Genomic DNA, 21,905 nt, shown 5'->3' on the forward strand with positions numbered 1-21,905 from the left:
TGAATCGGAAGGTTACCGGTCGGAGACGGGTAGGTGGTGGCCGGAGGCGGTGATGACGGTGGTCCGGTGGTTCCGGCGATCCTCGGTTTCGAGTCGGTGTTTCGGTTCTGTTTTATTTCGGTTTTAATGAACGAGTGAAAGGGATCGAATGAAGAAAAGATAGCCGGATATATATAGGTGAGTGGAGGTGATCGGTTACGGGAAAACAGAACATGAATGGTCACCGGTTCCGGTTAAACAACCAAAGGCCGGAGAAGACATACGGTTTTGAGCGGTTATTTTGATTCAAATTCAACATTTAATTACATGTTAAATGTAATTGGATCTCAAACTTATCACCAGTCCAAGACCCAGCCCAGCTGGTTGTGTGCGCGTTTGTTGAGTGAAGGGTCGCGGGTTCGAATCCGGTTTGATGCATTTAAACCACCTTTTTGTTATTAATTAGCCTGACTAACTGGGTTAGCCACTAACTGAGTTTTCTAACTCACTTAGTGCTGCCCTTTATAAAACTAACCGGGTTAGGTTATTTAACGAAAATGCTTAGAACATCAATAAAAATTCAGAAATAATTATTTATTTAATTTAAATTGTTATTTTATTTATCTAAAATATTAATAAAGTAATATAAAAATCAAATTTAACCCAAATTTCAATATTTTTACCGAATTAGCGTATAAATTCCCAATTTTTGTACGGTGTAGGGTAATCTCTTGGCAACGATGAATTTAAGAGCTGAAATTAAGATGTGGTTCCACTGTTTTTACGTGTTTAACATAGTTTCAACGTGTTTCAATTGTTTCAACAATACATAGCATTCAAACACAAAATATGGATAAAATCATGCATTTTCATTATGATTTCAAGTCTCGAGTACAATTTGGAATTAGAAACAAATACCACGAAGGTACAACTTACAAAAATAGAAAGTACAGGTAGACTTGCCAAAAATGGAAAGATTGAAAATACGAGATGTCACATCCAAGACTTCACAAACCTGAATCCAGTTTTGAGGCATTTCATCACGTGCCGATATATTTGTCGCCCTCTGGCAAGCATCGCACGCTCTAACCCAACTCTGCGCATCACGAAATATAGTCGGCCAATAAAACCCGGAATCCAACACTTTCTTGGCGGTAAAGTTGGCTCCATGGTGGCCTCCGGTAGGTCCCTCGTGACAGTGGCGCAGAATATCGGTCGCCTCCTTCCCTGAAACACATCTCCTGATCACCTGATCAGCACCAATCCGAAACAAGTAAGGGTCATCCCAAATGTAGTGCTTGACATCCGAAAAGAATTTCCTCTTTTACTGGTGAGTCAACCCTTTAATCAGAATCCCGCAAGCAAGGTAGTTCGCAAGGTCAGCAAACCATGGCGACTCATCGCATATCTCAACACTCATCAAAGACTCGTGTGGGAAGTTGTCATTTATGGAATCCCAACGCGCGTCCACGATGTCTCCATGCTCTAACCGAGATAGATTGTCAGCCGCTACATTCAACGCACCCTTTTTATCTTGAATTTCGATATCGAACTCTTGCAGCAACAAGATCCACCTGATCAGACGTGGCTTAGCGTCCTGTTTGCTGAAGCGATATCGGATGGCAGCGTGATCAGTATATACAACGGTTTTCGAAAGCACCAAATACGATCGAAATTTGTAAAATGCGAAAACGACCGCCAAGAGCTCTTTTTCTGTCGTGGTATAATGCTCCTGAGCGTCGTGAAGAGTTTTGCTCGCATAATAGATCGGGTGAAAGTGCTTTTCTCTCTTTTGGCCAAGAACGGCCCGGCCCCTATAGCGTAATCACTCGCGTCGCACATAATCTCAAACGGCAGACTCCAGTCCGGTGCAACTAAAATAGGGGCCTCAATCAACTTTTGCTTGAGAAGGTCAAAGGCTCTCAAGCAATCATCTCCGAATATGAATGGAGCGTCTTTCTCCAACAAACGGGTCATGGGTCTGGCGATTTTTGAAAAATCTTTAATGAATCGCCGATAGAACCCGGCATGACCGAGAAAGCTCCGTATCGCTCTAACAGAGGTGGGAGGCGGAAGTCGTGAAATGATATCCACTTTGGCTGGATCGACCTCCATACCAGCATGCGAAATCTTATGTCCCAGAACTATGCCCTCCTTCACCATGAAGTGGCATTTCTCCCAGTTCAGGACCAGATTCGTCTCCTCACACCTCTTCAACATTTTTCTCAAATTTTCCAAGCAATGATCGAAGGAATCCCCAAATACCGAAAAATCATCCATGAAAACCTCCATGGAATCCTCGATCATGTCATGGAAAATTGCAACCATGCATCTTTGGAAGGTCGCTGGTGCATTACACAACCCAAAAGGCATCCGCCGGTAGGCGAATGTGCCGAAGGGGCATGTAAAGGTAGTCTTCTCCTGATCCTCAGGAGCGATAGGAATCTGAAAGTACCCAGAGAATCCGTCTAGGAAACAGTAATACAACTTCCCCGACAGATGTTCCAACATCTGGTCGATGAATGGAAGCGGGAAGTGATCCTTGCGAGTAGCATCATTGAGCTTGCGGTAGTCAATGCAAACTCGCCACCCAGTGACGGTACGGGTAGGAATTAGCTCATTCCTATCATTTGAGACTACAGTCATACCACCTTTCTTAGGTACAACCTGCACCGGACTCACCCACACAGAGTCCGAAATAGGATAAATCATGCCGGCATCCAACAATTTAATCACCTCCTTCTTCACCACGTCTTGCATATTTGGATTTAAACGCCTTTGATGCTGTGCACACGGCTTGTACTCGTCTTCCATCAGAATCTTGTGAGTACAAAAAGAAGGATTGATGCCCTTGATATCCATGATTTTCCATGCAATGGCTCTTTTATGAAGTCTCAGAACCTCGAGAAGCTGATTTTTCTCATCCTTTTCCAATGATGCCGAAATTATGACCGGTAGGCGACGCTCCTCGTCCAGAAATGCATACTCGAGATGTGGTGGGAGTTCTTTCAACTCCAAAGGCGTCGGATCTTCAACCGAAGGCTCTGCTTCCTCCTTTTTCACATGGTCAATTTCAAGAAATCTCTCCGGACTCTGGGAACTATCGTCACCAATCTGATAGACTGGCTGCTCGAAATCGTGGGCCTCCTGCGTAATGCCAATCAGGTCCCCACACGACAGACGTGTGTCCGAATCAATCTCGTCAATAGTACCTTGAAAATGAGAGCACACACATGCATCGACAATGTCGACATAGTAAAGCATGTCATCGTGACTTTGCGGATGCTGCATTGATCTTTTAATATCAAATGTCACGTGCTCGTCATTTACTCGGAGCGTGATTTGGCCAGCTGCCACATCAACAATCGTCCTCGCTGTATTGAGGAAAGGACGTCCAAGTATCAAAGGTACCCTTGAATCTTCGTCCATGTCAAGGATAACAAAGTCCACGGGGAAAACAAATTTATCGATTTTTACAAGCATGTTTTCCACAAATCCGCGCGGATACTTTATTGAGCGATCTGCCAACCGAATGCTCATCCTAGTAGGTGACGGCTCACCCAGATCCAGTTTAGTAAAAACCTTATACGGCATAAGGTTAATACTCGCTCCCAAGTTAGCCAATGCATGGCTAACAGACATGTTTCCAATCAAACACGGGAGCGTGAAACTACCAGGATCTCCCATTTTCGTGGGCAGACGGTTTTGCAGAACGGCAGAACAAGTCTCATTCATCACCACACATGATATATCCTCGAGCTTCTGTTTATTCGAGAGGATATCCTTAAGGAATTTCGCATACTTTGGCATCTGGGCCAAGGCTTCAACAAACGGTATATTGATGTGTAGTTGCTTAAACAAATCAAGGAACTTACCGTATTGTTCTTCATTCTTCTGCTTCTTCAGCCTGCCTGGATAAGGTACTGGAGGAGTGTAATCTTTGACCGGCTCCTGGACTTGTGCTGTACTTGCTGGGCGCAGCCTGGCTTGCACCTCGTCCGGTGTGTCAGTCGGGACCGCTTCAGTGATCGGTACTGAGTCCTATATGACGGGTCCGGTAGTTTTTCCACTCCTGGTCATGACAGCATTCACATCCCTGTGTCCGCCCGGGTTTGGTTCTGTATTACCCGGAAGACCGCCTGGGGGTCTTTTGGACATCATCTGTGCCAGCTGACCAACCTGATTCTCGATATTCTGAATCGAGGCCTTCTGACTCCTCATTTCTCCCTCGTTAGCTAGAAAACGATCTTCGCTTTGTTGGTATCGTTTTCCAGAGCTAGAGAGAGGCTGAGCCATCATATCCTCCAGCTTGGAACTAGACTGAGGGGCCTGCTGCTGGGAGCTACTCCCAGTGCCCTGATTCTGGTACGAATATGGACGCTGCTGGTAGGGTTGGTTGTACTGCTGGTACTGCTGACCCTGCTGAGGCGCTGGTGCTGAGTGAACCCCAATGGGTTCTGATTTCCTGCGTTCGCTCGCCACCCAAAATTTGGGTGATTTCTCTAACCGGGATTATAGGTGTTGCTGTATGGGTTGTTCTGCGGCCTCACTTGATTACTCACGAAATCTACTTCTTCGTGGCCCTCATATACGACTCCCTGAAAACATGCCCCAGGCTCGTGTGACACTCCGCACTGGTCACATCCCGAGCCAGCATGCGCAATCATCTGGGACCTGTCGAATCTCGATGCAAGAGCCGAGATTTGTGCAGTAATGGCCGTGTAGTCGTCTACAGCATGAACTCCTGAACGAGATGATGATGATGATGCCCGACCTCTATCTCCGTCCCGACGCGAGCTGGATTTCAACGCAGCTTTTTCTATAATATCATACACTTCAGTCGGTGTCTTAGTTCCAAGATCGCTTCTCGCGTTCACGTCTAATCGCTCTTGCGTATTATAGCTGAGCCCCTGATAGAACGTCAAAACCAGCTGTAGCTTGGAGAAGCCGTGATGTGGCACATCAATCAACAAATCCTTGAATCTCTCCCAAGCCGCATGCAACGACTCGCCCTCGTCCTGGCGAAAGGAAACAATCCGGTTCCGTAGCTTGTTCGTTTTCTCAGGTGGGAAATATTTCTGCATAAACTGCTCCGCCAACTGATTCCAGGTCCTGATGGACCCGGCAGGAAGTGACATAAGCCAAGCTCTAGCTTTGTCACGTAATGAAAACGGAAACAACCTCAACCGAATCGCATCCTCCGAAACACCTGTAATCCTAAATGTCGAACAAATAGCAAGAAAAGCAGCGATATGCCTCCCGGGATCCTCATGCTCACGTCCGTCAAACTGCACTGAATTCTGCACCATGTTAATAATACTAGATCTAATTTCAAAAGTAGGTGCATCTATAGTGGGCTGAAGGATACTCGGCTCCAGGCCTGCCCTTCCGGGCTGATTTGTTTCATTCAACGGTCGGTCGTCGTCCGCCATGACGACTCTCTCCTCGTCCCCTGAGCTTTCGTCTTCAGAGATAATTACCGGCTCGTCGATTGCATTTGCTATGCGTTGTGCAATGACAAACGACCTTTCGCGCAGCCTCTTACTTCTTCTAAGATTATGCGCTGGTTCGTCAGTCGGCTCAGCAATAGCGGGCGCGGGAGTTGAGGACATCAACCTGCAAACGAAAAACTGACACAATGAATAGTTTATTAATATAATAATGTTTTTTTTTGCTGAATAGAAGCAGAATATGTATAAATATGAGCTGTAAAATTTATAAAAATCCGAAAATGGGCCGAAATTTTTATAAAAATTAAAGCAACGAAAATAATCGAATCGGCTAGTATGAAAATGATTTTTAAGTGCCGAAAACTCAAAGAATAAATGAATAAATAAATCCGGATTTAAACAAATAAATAGAATAAAAATTTACAAGTGTACAAAAGGATCACGAAAATGAATAAATTGAATTAAAAGCTAGAAATATTAACAAATAAATCAACAAATAAATAAACATGAAAATATACACAAATATAAACAAGTATATACACCGATAACACAATGACTCGGGTCGTTCCTAAAACTCGCCATTCCCCGGCAACGGCGCCAAAAACTTGGTACGTGCGCGACTAAACATATTTTTACAATGAAATTACACACGAATTGGTTTTAAATTTATAAAAGTGATTATTACTTTTACATCAAAACACACACGAAAGAGGCAAGTGTACCCCGTCATATATGTAGTAAAGTATCGGTAAGAACCAAGTATCGATCCACGGAAATGGGCGGAGAAATAATACTAGACCTTTGTCGCTAAACTATCGGTAAAAACATACGTGGTATTGGTTTTAACTACACTAAAGTAAGCATAACAAATACTTATAAAACATAGTAAATTATATATAAATAGCCTTGCTTAATACACAACCACAGCATGTCAACTAAGTCAGTTTTGGCATTAGAAGCATTCGGTCAATTTTCCAATTTAAGACAATTAGTATCCCTTTCGGGAATCCTAAGATGACAATCATTCGGAAAGTTAAAACGATAAACACACTTTAACCACCTAAAATTGTTCTTTAACGTGCGATTGATTAATGTCTACAAAAATCTCCTAAAAATAAGTTAGTCATCCGTTAGGAGTTTTCTAACCTCACTTAATCAAGGAAAGCAACACCGATAAACACAATGCAACCACCGAGACAAGCATAAACTAGATTAAATCACAACCGAGTTCATTTTACAAATCTTGCGCATAAATTCACCAAGATAGCAATTTTGGCCGAAACTACTAACTAAGCTAACAAATCATGGCAAGAATTCATAACAACACCATCTAACCCGTTAGAGTCCTTCCGTGAAGGCAAGCTTTCTTGATTAACAATAATTACATTTTATTAAACCACTAACCCGTTAGAGTATCATGGTGCCCACATTTTAACCAAGTTAAGCTAGTTAACCAAATTAAAAGTTTACTAATACATGATTAAATAAGCTTCATTTTTCAACTATCTTACCTAACCAAGCACCAATCATCCAACACAATTACTTATAATCAAGAAATCAACATCAATAACAAGGTTGCAAACTAATCATCAAAGATAATCATAGAAAACACTTCCAAATTTCATTACAAACATAGATTAACATACTAATGGTTATAATCAAGCAAGGGATTGTTGTGTTTTTGCCCAAAGGCTACAATAATACATAAATATTAATCTAAATGCTTGAAACATTAACAAAATTCTGGAAAGATTAGAAATCCAAACCATAAACAAGCACAAGATTAAGAATCCGGATAGTAAATGAGCAAAATCGGGCAATGTGGCTTGAATCCGAGTGAAAGCAGAAGCCTTCGGAGCCTCAAAATCGCCTGCAAAGCTCTCCAAAATTCCAGAGTTGCGAATAGAATAGTTCTGTTCTGTTTTTATGCTTTTTCCATGTTGCACGGTCGTTCTTCCGATCGCACGACCGTGCACTTTAAGCAATTATTGGTGGTGGTCCACCATACTGCATGACGTCACAGATCGTTGACTGGTCTTCGGACACGCACGGGCGTTCTTCAGTTGGCACGGTCGTTCTTCACCGAAATCCAGTTGCACGCCTTGTCTTTCGGTCGTTCAGTTCCGAGGTCCTGTTTGAACGTCGGATCCGCACGATTGTTCCGCATACGGCACGACCGTGCCTTTTCGGGTTGGCCTTCAATGCCTTGCACGCGGAGTTGCACGCCTCGTTCACTGCCGGGTCATTCAGGATCACCGGATATGCACGGTCGTGCATGAGGTCGCATGACCGTTCCAAACGCCCAGGTCAGTTTTCTTCACAGAATCTTCGCAGCTTCGTCGTTATGTCCGGAAAGTCCTCGTTTTTGCTATCATCTTGTCTGGTATGCTGTTTTAGGCCTGTAAACAAAGATGTAGATAATTAAGTATCCGAATGACGGTTTTACGGCCGAAAACGCATAAAATAGGGGTAAAACGGGGGACTAAAATATGTGTAAATTAGCGAATATCATCCAAACACTTAAAAGTAGCTTATCAAATGAAAGAAAATAACCATAAGCTACTTTAAAATATAAGCATAAGCCAAAAAAATAAAAGCTAGGCCAAACACCCCCTAAGTCCCTTCTTTGTTTCTTTTCAGCATATGTGGTCCCTCCTTTCGTGTATACGTGTTTCCTTATTGATGATCCAATGGCATCTGCCTCTCTTCTCTTCCTGATAGCGTCCACTTCCACAATCACTGAATCGATACCTGATGAATCAATCCTTCATCAACCCAAAATCGATCTCCCCTAAATCACGCGATGCCCATCTTTCCTCCATGATCGATGAACCCTAAATCGATCTCCGGCAAGTTGTCGTCAAATAAAGAGCTGTTGTGAAACGATTTCTTGCACACAAAAGTTGCACTCACCTACGAATTAGAGGAATTCTTCTCTGGATTTATACTAGCACATTTTCTTGCGCCTTGGTAATTATATGATTCCAATACTTATGCAATTAATGTTTACATATTTTTTTTGCAGTAATCGATTGAGTTTGTTCATGATGTGGGTTTTTCTCCTCAGCTTGGTATTGTTGGTTTAATTTTGATTAATAGGTGATTTGATAATCTGATGGTTGAATTAGTGGTTCTCCCAGAGATCATTTTTTTTTGTTTTGGTTAAATTGTTTTACTTTGGATACATATGTGTATAATTTCGTTTAATGGACATTTTAAGGATCATATTAAAGTCAGGTTCAAAATGTTCCGGCTAGAACGAAAGCAGGCCATGAAATCTATTATACAAGGATATCTCCTAATTCTAAAATTACGCCACCAGCCTATTCAACCAGTTCAGTCAATTGTTAGGGGAATTAGGGGGAGTACCAATGCAGAATAGTAGGGACAAGTGGGTTTCGGATCCAAATCCGGTGGGTCATTTTCGGTCAAATCGTGTCGGGAACTATTGTCCAAACAGTCCGCTTACAATACGGTTCTCAAATGGAACAAGTGGGTACCTTAAAAGTTAATATTTTTGGGTGGCGTTTACCAACCTTGGTAAATCAGCGGCGAAGGCACATCAGGTGTGATCCATCCGATTGCCCGTTGTGCGTGGGGAGAGTGCAGAGACTGCTGAACACTTTTTTACGTCGTGCGTTGTCGCAATGGTAAAAGGTGAGCTCATGGTGTTGTATACCCCCTTTATTTCCTTCATATTCATTCATCAAAATATTTTGTGGGTATATGGTTTTTATGTAGCTAGAGGGATCTTGATTCCTGTATTAATTTGCACTTTTGTAGTAAGTAGATTTGATTGATTCAGTTGTGTTTCTTTTATTGTTAGCGGATTTCAAATCAGCTATAAGAGACTGTTCAATTTTTCATAAGATTTGAAGTCTTCAGAGGGCAAAGTGGGAATTATTATTGATGGTGGTTGGTCAGGCTCAACACCATATATGAATACCTATTTGAGTTTGTAAAAGTTGTTTTTTTTTCTGGGATTAAGCCCAAAAAATTGAAGTTTCTTGAGTGTTTGGATATTGGGAATTTCTGTTCGAGACAAAGTTGAAGATGGCTGGAGTTCAAGACGCGCTAGAGATTAAATTTCATTTGATAGATGGATCTGATATTGGTCCACAAAGTTTTCCAGCAGCTGCAACTGTTCTAACTTTGAAAGAAAGCATCATTTCTCAATGGCCTAAAGGTCAGTTTATTGTTCATGAAGTAAATAAGCCATAGATTATGCCCTTTAAGGAGTATTTAATTATTCACTATCACACAAGAGTTCTGCTCTAAATGGTCAAAAGAGTAGACTGGCCCAATCTCTTATTTTAGTCGGCTGTTGGGCGATTTGGAGATCGAGAAATGACCGTGTGTTTTCGTATAAACAAGTAAATGTGGATGGCATCTTTGGAGAGATTCAATCGATGTCTTTCCTATGGATAAAAACCCGAGCGAAAAGGAGGAGCTAAATTGGAACAACTGTCGAAGCTTTAGCATACCAGGTGATTAATATTGTTGTCGAGAAGTCTCTGTTTCTTTTTATTGTTTTGGGGGCATGTATGTGCAACAGTTTTGGGTGTTCTATGCGTAGCAACTTGCTAGACCTGATGTACACTTTTGGGTTTGGTTAAATGAAATATTTCCCCGCCGTTCAAAAAAAGGTGTTTTGCTTTTGCAATATGTAATGTATGACTTCTGCACAAAGGAATTATTACAAGCTACCAATGAAATTACAACCTGAATTTAATTGGGACTAACTACAAAGGCAATTAACAAAGGCATTAACTTTTGTAGTATTAATAAAAGAACAAGACAAAGACTAATGTTAAAAGAATATAAGAAAAGTATATAAACTGTGGTTTGTAATACAACGCAATTGACTTTGCTTCATGAAACCTAATGAACACATAATACTTCAGGTGATCCAATCGATGTTTGCAATGTGCCCGCGTTGCAACGCGCGCGGGTCTATTTGCTAGCTATATCTTAAAAGACAAAGTAGGTGGGTTGCGACCGGCTTTGTCTTCCCCATACTTTCTATATATATAAGGTTTTCCAAGAATTTTGCAAGTGTTGATGTGTCTCAAGTTGGTCCGCCTTTCATTTGTTCACACCCATGGCGCGAGTTCGATTCCGCTAACACCCGGTTTTTTTGCATTTATTGTTTTTTTTGTTCTGGAAGCAACCATCGCTTCTTTCTTTTTTTCTTTCTCCATAGCTCAGGTTTCACATAAACCCTCTCCTCACCGATCTCCGCTCAGCAGCCAGCCACCCTCCAAGTCGGCCTTTGCATTTGACCACCGATCTCCATCCCCAAAACAATCCCTGATGAAGCAATCTTCAGCCCCAAGATCAACCATCGCTACTTCCTTCTTCACCTTTTTCTAAATCGATCGTACATGAAAACCGATGATGAAGCTTTCTTCTTCTACCATTGTCACATCTATTCTCACCATGCTGCATCCATGGCGGCTCTCTCCTCCTCCCATGTCAATTCCTCCTTCCAGGTACATTGATTAACCTTCCCCAATCGATCCATAGGGTTCGTTGTTACGGCCGATAGTTTGTTAGAGAAGATGAATGTAGTTGTTGATGTTGTTTTACAGGAATTGAGAGGGCGGAAGTGTGGGGGAAAGCGTTTTTTTTTAACGGCAAATTTGGATCACTGACGGACCACTGGAGTATCATCGTGCCACCAGCAGAACAACCCGATCATATCCATCTCCACTAGGCAATAATGCCTATACACCAATTCAGGAGGAAACCCAATAAATCTAGGAAAAAAACCCCTTTGTGGGAATCGAACCCATGACCTAATGGTCATAAGCCTTATCTCACCACCAAGATACCACTAGACTATAATGCCATGGGTAAAGCGTTTTACAGGAGACATTTGCACCCACATTCCATGGATTGAGGTTCACCGAGATGCGTTGCATTTGTTGTGCCACAAGAATGAAGGTAAAAGTCTTTTGTGTCTGTGTGTATATATTTTGTTAAAAATCATATTTTTTTAGGTTATTCTCCGTATACTTATTATTGTTATTATAACCATTATTAGTATTGTTATTTCATCTTTATTTTTTCATATTTTCGGCTGGATAATTGCTTTATGGATCGTATGCCTTTGAATTTGTAATTTTTTTTTACATTACTTCTTATGCGTTAATTTGAAGGGAAATAGTTTGCTTATAATGATGAAGAGAAGTTTGTTCATCGTTCGTCAAATTGTAAAAAAGTTAATATTATACTTTTATATCAAATCAAATACGATGTGTTTTTGAGTTTAGTTAGCATGCTTAGAATATTCATTTTCATATGGTTACTTTAAGTTTACTTAGCATGCCCAGAATATTCATTCTCATATGCTTACCATTAACTATAACACCGTTTTCCATTGTCTTTGAACGCACGTGGATCATCACAAGGCAAGCGATAATTACTTTATGGTTTAATCCAATTATAATGCTTATATAGGTTACGTTAAATTCAATCGGATGCGTCGAAACACGCCTTTTCATAAGGTTAATTAACGCATCACATAACGTTGGGACTATTCTATTCGATGTTTGCAATGTACCCGCGCCGCAACGCGCGTGGTCTTATAACTATTTTAAAAAAAATAAATAGATTGAAAACATATAGTAGTATTAAACAATTAAATGGATCAAATGTCTACTCGAATTTAGCACATGAGTCCAAACAAAAGAAAATGTAACATAACCTATAAAGATAAATCAATAAAAATATTAATATAATATAAGGCTACATATGAGCACGAGGAACCGTCTTTTAAGGCACATTATAGCTCAAGTGAGGTGGCAATTTAAAAGCACAATATAGGCTCAAATGATATGGCATTAAACTCTTGTGGCTAAAGTAGAAAAAGTGTGAAAGTTTTCTGGCGCAAATTTATGTTATAAATTGATATATATAATATAATAATATGCTATGTAAGTATCTATGAAAAACCCATTTAATCTAGAAAACTTGGCAAACCTGAATTGTGTGGTCAAGATTGATCCACATCATATCTTTAAACACATGTTAAAAGGGCAAATTAGTCATTTGTTCAAGCCATCATTTCACCTTCTTCCCCATCCCATCAAGTCATTTATTACCCATCATCTCATCACTTTTTTAAACCAAATAATATATACAGAACTTGCATCTCTTTCTTCCTTCTTTATCCCCCATTCCTTTCTTCTTCAAAAACCCTAATTCCTTTGCTTTCTCCCATCTTTCATGGCTGATTTTCAGGCATCAATCCATCACCTTTTTAGTCAAAACCCAACCCCACATTTTAAACCCCCATTTTCTTTCTACCTCAACTGTTTCTCTCTCAACATTCAAAACCCCAAAACCCACCAGAGAAGAAGAAGAAAGCACTGCAAATCCAAACATTGCTGACGATCATTTGAGCACAAAATTGTACGGCGATCATTAGAGAAACAAGAAAAAACGACGGTGCTTTTAGTTTGGAGGAAAACCCTAGATATGAGAGCCACATTTTCGGTTGTTATCATCTGGTAAATGTCACCGGAAATGGAAGAAATCAAGAAGCAAGTGAAGAACCAAGTAAGTTTCCTCCGTTTTTTTGATAAATGTCGCCGGAAATGTAGTTATTACGGTTTTTTTCCGATGATTGACGGAACAAACAACCATCTGTCTCATCGCTCGTCGATCGGTAAGTGTTTAGCTTCGAATGTCTCGTGTTTTTGCGACTTTTAATCTGATACAAAATTGTTAATTGTTTTGAATGAGAGTAGAAATATGTGTCTTCTTGTTCATAACTGATGTTGTGATTTTTTTATAAGATTTCAAGTAGGATCCCATGACAACTCTTATCTGCTTAATTGGTTTATTAGAGAGTTGGTTTTATAAAAGTTAGGATTGAGATGTTCACTTGGCTGAGATAATGTTGAATTCGAGTTTTGTTATATGCTAAGGATGTTGACTTAATATTCTAGGGGACGAAAGGTTGTCTGATGAACTGTTGGTTTGTTTGCTTTTTTGTTTGAAAACATGTTGAGAATAATGGCCATAAACTGTGTAGGAGACTGTGCAATTTCAACTCAGAAAAACAGATTAGGTAACATGTGTTAAACCTGTCTTATTTTTATCAAATTAGGTAACATGTATTAAACCTGCATTATTTTTATCAAAAACATATTAGGTAAACCTGTCTTTATTAGGGTACCATGTGTTAAACCTGTTTTATTAGGTAAACATATTAGAGTAACATGTGTTAAACCTGTCTTATTTTAATCGAATTATAACATATAGGAGATTAATACTGATGTACTTGTTTTGTTCATAGGTGAATGGTTGTTTTGTGTTCAAAATGAAGATGGCTATCAAGATGCAAAGCATAGCTAGATTTTAACTTATAATAGTTTTTGGATCATTTTTATATATTTAAGTTCACATAAAACACTTTTGCCACTTTTGTTACCTTATGTATTACATTACAACTTCCAGGAACCAACTGAAGATGTTACATATGTTAACATAAGTAGATTCTCTTAAAATCTGAAGAAGTATTACATCTCGTAAAGAGGAGTATTGTTGAACGTAATATAATATTACATGTACCACATAACATCATTAAAAGTAAACCATAAAAATGTTGTTGTAAACCATTCAATGAAACACGTAAACTATAATGTCAGAAAAGGGTAGTATAACATTAAATGTTACCCATAACATCATTAAAAGGTAATATATAAAAATGATACAAAATGTATAAACTTCATAATTTATTCGGAATATCTCGTTTATTTTACAAATAAAAAGTCGTGTTTTTTTGTGAGATAATTAGCTACATATGTAGTAACAATGTTACACAAGTTACTTATAGTTACCCCAACCCATTTTTTAGACACAAAGGGGGTTGCACATATGTAATACATGTTTGTAACATGTGTTACACTAGAGAGGTAACACATGTATAGCCACGTTACACATGTTACATAGGAGATTAATAAGTTTTAACTATAGAAGATTAATATTGATGTACTTGTTTTGTTCATAGGTGAAAAGATGTTTTGTGTTCAAGATGAAGATGGTTATCAAGAAGCGAAGCCCGCCGAAGCATTACAACGCATCATCAGGTTTTCATGGTGACGATAGTGTGTTTTTTGGTTGGCTGCTATGTGTTGTAAAGATGGATGTTGCTGTGATGACCATTTTTAGAAGCATTACAACAATTGATATAAAATTCATTTTTATTTTCATTGTTAGTATGAATATGGATGTTGTTGGGAAGGCAATTTTTTTTGATGCAACAACTATACGTAACATGTGTAACAGTGACGTTGTAACACATGTAAAACCTATATGTAACATGTGTAAGATGGTTATACACGTGTTACATATGTTACCCCATAGTGTAACATATGTTATAAACATGTGTTACATATGTCAGCCCGTTTGGTCTCAATTTAAACTTAGTAAAATTACATATGTAACAACGTTACATCATCCAAAATGTCATATCAGTAAACAAACAAGTAATATTAGTAAAATTACATATGTAACATACGTTTACATACATGGAGTTACATGTCTTACATAAGTGGTAACGTATGTATACTCATAATATACACATTACACCCTTATGTTAGAGACTCTGGCCTACAACCTGAGTATACACGTGTTAATGTGTTTTTTAACCTCATGGTGTTATATTAGGAAGCTACACGTAACACAAGTTACATTTGAAGTGTTTGCACCCTTATAAATTTTCCTTTTCCATCTGTTTATGTGTTATATTAGAAAGTTAAATGTAACACAAGTTACATTTGAAACTCGTAACACAAGTTACATTATTAAACGGTGGGATTATGGCACAAGTTACATATCCTGATCTTCTTACACCTTTATATTTTTTTACTCCATAAATGATGTAATATTGTTGGATTGTACGCCACTTTATACTCCTAATACATGCAACACTGCTTGGAACATTTGTTACATGGTTATATATTGGGATCTTTGTTCCACCCTCATCTTACAAAGGTTTAAACATATCAAAACCCACTTCATATTGGTTTAACATATGTCACAACATATTCAACCATTTTAACTAGTATATTTGTTGTATATGCTACAAGGGTTCCTCTATGATACAATTATTTTAATGTGTATAAATTGTCACAGTTAGCCTTACCCTACGTAATTATCTCTCCCACCATTTTTATAGATCAATTGAGTGATGAGTATGGCGACTTGTCATTACCACCACGTACCAATCAAGGTCAAACATTTCCACGTATGGGCTCATATGTTCATGAAGGTTTTGATTGAATAATATCTTTTTATCAATTTCCATGTTTTGCATGTGTTACTCCAAAGTGGATAACATATGTACAACCAAGTTACATATGTTGCATAGTGTAGTTACGTGATCTACACAAGAGGCCAACACTTGCATAGCAAGGTTACACATGTTATCTTTTATTTGTAACACGTGTTACACCGATTGTAACATATTTTTAGATAACACAGGATGTTACATGTGTTACACATGTTACATAGAGTAGTTGCATGTTCTACACCAGAGGCTAGCACTTGTATAGCCACGTTACACATGTTACCACATGTAACCTTTATATAGAGAAAACAAGATGTAGCATGTGTTACACGTGTTACATAAAGTAGTTGCATAGGATATAGCATTGTAACACATGTTACCTAGAAAACCAGGTAACACATGTAACAAACTAAAAAGAGATCAAATTAAGTTGCACAAGCAAACTAACATATGCTAAACATTCGAAAAATACAAAATATGAAATACAATGCTAAAATGTATACAACATATCAATTTCACCTGCCTTTTTTCACCTAGACAATTAATACATTCAATTCCTCTCATCATTGTTTTCCTTATCCTTTTTTCACTTGCCACATTGACCCAAAAAATAATATCCCACAAAACAACTGATTAGCCACTGATTGAAATCATATCCCACAAAATAACCGATTAGCCACTAATCGAATGTGGTTTCAGCAATCACAACATCCGATTGGTCGTTGCAACATTTAACGACAGTGGTTATTGGAAGAAGACGATTTGTTTAAAGTACACTAGGTGGTTTCACTTACTGATTGATGGCTACAACGTTTAACGATAGCGGTTTCACTTACCGTCGGTAAAGAAGAAGACAGTTGTGTTAGTGGCTGTTGGTGGTGTTGCCGAATCCGGTTTTACTTACCGGCGACAAGGAAGAAGACGGTTGTGTTAGTGGTTGTTGGTTGTTGGAAGAAGTCGGTTGCTGGTACGAGACGTTTCCAGATCTATAAATTTGTCACCATAGCTTCAGATCTGAAAATCAGTCACCACGATGTGAAACCGGAAAAATGGTGTGAGAAGTGGTTGGACGCCCTACCTTATTTGTCTCTCTTTATACAATCCATGTCTCCCCTTTATTTTGTTATACCAGTCTCACATATCAACTAGTTACATATGCAACAATTACTAGTATAACGACGAACAAAAAAAATCTCGTCATAATTGAAACGAATTTATTTAATATGAAATTATAAATTAATTTAAATGAAAAATAAAGTTGTAGATAAAGTAAGAGAGAGAATGTTAGTGAGAGAAAAAAAGTAGAGAAAGAATGTTGGTGAGAGAAAAAAGGTAGAGAGAGAATGTTGGTGAGAGAAAAAGGTAGAGAGAGAATGTTGGTGAGAGAAAAGGTTGAGAGAGAGTGTTGGTGAGAGAAAAAGGTATTGCGTCTGATTATTGTGTTTTTCAACTAGGTGGGTTTTCTATACATTATGTTATGTGTTCTTGTCATTGTGTTTACTTTGTATGCAATGGATATTAATTTTATTAAATTAAATATAAAGAAAGATTAAAGAGTGAAATATGTATAAAATATTATACGCTACAATTAACACTTCCAAAGATTTCAATGACTCTCACCTTCTTCCACGCGATTTTATTCTTTCTTTGGTTTTGCAGATCGGCCAGGATGTCACAGATTTTCTGATCCTGTTTCAACAGTTGTGTGATAAACTCTTCTGCGTTGTTCTTGAAATCTGATGGGGGAGAGTGGAGGACTTCATCAAGCTATCTGATGCTGCTCTAGGTTCGCTTGTAATTGTTATCACTGATGATGCCGACTTTTCTGTTTAGTTCTTCATATGCTCCCTTTTCTTCAAGCGACCATAGAGAGAATTGTAATTGATTTAGTTTATGTTGATCTAACTTTGATAGATCTCGTCTATCTTTATTTAATGGTGTTAGCAATTGCTATGTTAATCAATTTAAAAATAGTTACTTAAAAATTTTAAATTGTGTGAATTAGTTGTAAGATTTTAAGTTAGTACGTATGACAATTCGATGTATAAGAATATAAGAACAGTTGTAATTACTAATCGCAATCGAATAAAAAGTCATTATTATCTTAAATATAGACATGGTTATTGATGTTCTTAATAGTTGGATAACAAGTCATTGTGTTTGTTACAATGGTTTGTGTTTTGCCAACGAAATTGTATATTATAGTATATATTGTGTTTTTTTGGCTTTTGTGTAATATCCTTTGGAGATCCTGATAACATCAATTGCTTTTTTTGTATATGTATTCTGCATGTTTATGATTTATTGTATATTATAGTATACATTGTGTTTTTTGGCTTTTTTGTAATATACTTGTGAGATCTTGATAACATTATCTGCTTTTTTTTTTGTAGATGTATCATGCATGTTTATCATTTATTACAAGTCATTATTATCTTAAATGTAGACACTGTTATTGATGTTCTTAAATAATATTCTCATGACATAAATATAATCCACGTTTGATTGTGTTGATAGTTTTCTTTTAACTTTTGTAAACATGTAACATTGATAGATCTCATTTATCTTCATTTAATGGTGTTAGCAATTCCTACGTTAATCAATTACAAATAATTAATTAAATATTTTAAATTGTGCGAATTAGATGTAAGATTTTAAATTAGTATGTATGACAGTTCAAGAAGAGTTGTAGTTATTAATCGAAATCAAATTAAAAGTCAACATTATTTTAAATATAGACATAGTTATTGATGTTCTTAATAGTTAGATAAGTAGTCATCGTGATATTAAAATATACAGTGAGTTTGGATGATGTTAATCATACATACCCGGACAGCAGTGAGTTTGGATGATGTTAATCATATATACCGGACAGCGGACGGGTAAACTACTAGTTAGGAGTGTGATTACATGGTGTGTGTGTGTGTGTTAGTTATTCAAAAAGATAGTGTAAATATTGAGGTTTGAGGTTTTCCAGGTTATGTCAAATCCAATTTTTTTAATTGTTATCCTTATCCTTATCATTATTGTTATTTTTGTCATTATAATTTTCGCTTTTGGCCTTCAGGTTTCTTCATTAACTAAAAATATGCTTAGAATAAAGAGAGTTAACTAAAATATCCTGTGTATGTTAATGATTTGAAAGTTACATGATCATATTATTAATCAACTTTTTAATCAACCAGTGGCGAAGCTTGAGATTTCTCATCGGGGGGTCGAAGCGTATATACCCAAAAATTTCTATAAGACTGGGGGGTCGAAACCGTATATACCCAAAAATTACTATACGAAAACCACATACTCTCCACTACTGAACGAAAAATTCGGGGGGTCGGCCGCCCCTCCCTCCCGCCCTATAGAAGTTGCGCCAATGTAATCAACCAAATGTTCAAAATAAGTATTCACAAATCACCTAGTTGATGTATGGATCAACCATCAAAGTATTATTATCACATGAACTCCACAAATATGTCAATGATCTCCATGATCGATGCTACGAAAAATACCATGTTTTTTTAACTCTAGAACGTTTTGCTTGATAAAAATCAAAATGAAAAATGCAAGTAACTTCAAAAATGATGAAACGCCAACTACAACACATATTAATAACTTGAATTGAAACAAGTTACTAATTCACTCTTAAAAGTGTTTGTATGAAAACAATGAAGTAGTTTAAATTTATTGGTGTAACGTTAAGTAAGAGTAACAAATATGAAAACAAATAAACTTTAAATAATCCAAAATTTATATTATAAATATCTAGAATTCTATAAAACAAAGTTTTTGTAGAATTGAGTAAAACAAATTTTTTATAGAATTGAAGTCAAATACTCAAATGAGAATATTTCAATCGTCTATATAAGCGATCAAGGAGTCGTAACTCATATCACGGGAGGAAACTTTGCGCAGAGTTCTATTACTATTAATGGGTGGCTCCGCGATTTCTTATGGGCACAGGCATCCCAGGTAATTCAGTCTTATGGTTCTTCATTATCCGCATATGGCCTTTTTTTCCTAGGTGCTCATTTTGTATGGGCTTTTAGTTTAATGTTTTTATTCAGTGGACGTGGTTATTGGCAAGAACTTATTGAATCCATCGTTTGGGCTCATAATAAATTAAAAGTTGCTCCTGCTACCCAGCCGAGAGCCTTAAGCATTGTACAAGGACGTGCTGTAGGAGTAACCCATTACCTTCTGGGTGGAATTGCCACAACATGGGCGTTCTTCTTAGCAAGAATTATTGCATCATATTAGAACGCAAGGAAAATGTTAAATAATTTGAAGGTTGATCGCTTATTTCCCTTCTTACAAAACACACTCAAATGAATTTAATTTGTTTATTTATCTATAAAAGCCTTAGATAAAGTAAAAAAAAAAAAAAGATTATATTATTACATATCAAAAGGGAGATGGTTAAAAAAAACAAGAGCTGGAAAACTATTAACAAATCTTCTACGGTTGATGCATAACATAACCCAACGTCCCAACCGTGATGATATTTTAGAAAAGTTAGCTTTTAGCTAAAAATGTGCTACAAGAAAAAAATAATTATCAAATTGATATGGCTTTAAAATATTTGTTATTATTGGTCAAAAACTACTAATTTGGCACCATCATCGGTTTTTGACCAAATATGTATATTACAAAACGTTATGTAACGTGTACTCAGATTTCATAATCTTTAAATAATACATTAAGACATTAAGGCATGCCATATACCTAACTTCAGATTTCAAAGATAACAACGAGAATATGGATATCATTTCCATGTATCCAGCTGACTAAATCATACATACATGCACACGATTACGTGCAGCCTATGCAACTGTTAGCAAAGTCATATATATATCCAAATATATGATACCGTATAAATACATGCTAATAGATGCAATTCAAGACATCAACACACAAGATGAAAACAATATTGTTACTTATTCTTTTCTCCACAGCCTCCCTTTCTTTAGGCCAACCCTCACCCGATGCAGTTCGTGACATCGATGGCAACTTGGTTCGGTCGGGCACAGAATACTACATCCTGCCTGTCTTCAGAGGGCGGGGTGGTGGCGTAACACTAGCCCCCACACGAAACGAGTCATGCCCACTTGATGTAGTTCAAGAAGGCTTTGAGCTCGATGATGGCCTCCCGTTAACATTTACGCCTGTGGACCCCAAGAAGGGAGTTATTCGAGAATCCACGGATCTAAACATTATTTTCTCGGCTTCGTCAATATGTATTCAGTCGAACGTTTGGATGCTCGAGGAGTACGAGGGGCAAAGGATCATAAGCGGTCGTGGAACCGCAGGAAACCCTGGTGGGGAAACCATAAGCAACTGGTTTAAGATAGAGAAGTATGAAAATGGGTACAAGCTTGTGTACTGTCCAACAGTGTGTGACCTTTGTAGGCCTGTTTGTGGAGATATTGGTGTTGTGTTTGCTGAAAATGGAAGCAGGCGTTTAGCTATAAGTGATGTGCCTTTCAAGATTAAGTTCAGGAAGGCATAAATGAATAATTACTTGTATGTTATTATTATATGTATACTTGTGTTTGAATTATATGTGTGCAGTCAGAATAAATTACTATAGACTATAGCTTTGTAACGTAACTAATGAAATAGTAATAACTGTCAATAGACATTCGTGAATTATGATTAAGGGTGCATTTTTTTTCCATTAACTTGTTTTAGGAATGTGGATGAGATCAGCTTTATAAAGCATGCATGAAGGTCATAGAACAAAATGATGGGCCTATTGTGAATGATTAATTTTAGAGTAAATTACAAGTTTTGTCTTTTATTTTTGTCCCAAATTTCAGGCGTTGTCTTTTACCTTTAAAATTGATGAGTTTTATCCTTAATGTTTCAAAATCTTGCACGTTATGTTCTTTAAGCCAAACCCAGTTAATTTTTTTTTTTTTTTTGTTAAAACTGATCATCCAAGGGTATTTTTTGTCTTTTTACCTATATATTTAATATTAATATTAAAAAAATACTATTATTTATATATATGAAATCATTAATCATAATCTTCCCCAACTCTCTCTGCAATTCATCTCTCTTTCTCTCTAAACTCAATCCGCCATCACCCACCAGAACTGAATCAAACACCCACCACCACCATCATCGTCACCCTTCACCACCAGAAACACTCCACCACCTCTAACCGCCATCACCCACCA

The 21,905-nt window shown here is 37.6% G+C and overlaps 1 protein-coding gene across 1 annotated transcript; it reads left to right on the forward strand.

Annotated features, from left to right (window-relative positions):
* The first annotated feature begins 20,607 nt into the window (after window positions 1-20,607).
* On the forward strand, window positions 20,608-21,375 carry LOC110916536 (kunitz trypsin inhibitor 5). Its single transcript, XM_022161244.2, has one exon. The coding sequence runs from the start codon at window positions 20,615-20,617 to the stop codon at window positions 21,230-21,232; it is 618 nt and encodes a 205-aa protein (XP_022016936.1). The 5' UTR covers window positions 20,608-20,614; the 3' UTR covers window positions 21,233-21,375.
* Window positions 21,376-21,905: the final 530 nt, after the last annotated feature.

This window comes from Helianthus annuus, chromosome 7 (genome assembly GCF_002127325.2).
Source record: "Helianthus annuus cultivar XRQ/B chromosome 7, HanXRQr2.0-SUNRISE, whole genome shotgun sequence".
NCBI lineage: Eukaryota > Viridiplantae > Streptophyta > Magnoliopsida > Asterales > Asteraceae > Helianthus > Helianthus annuus.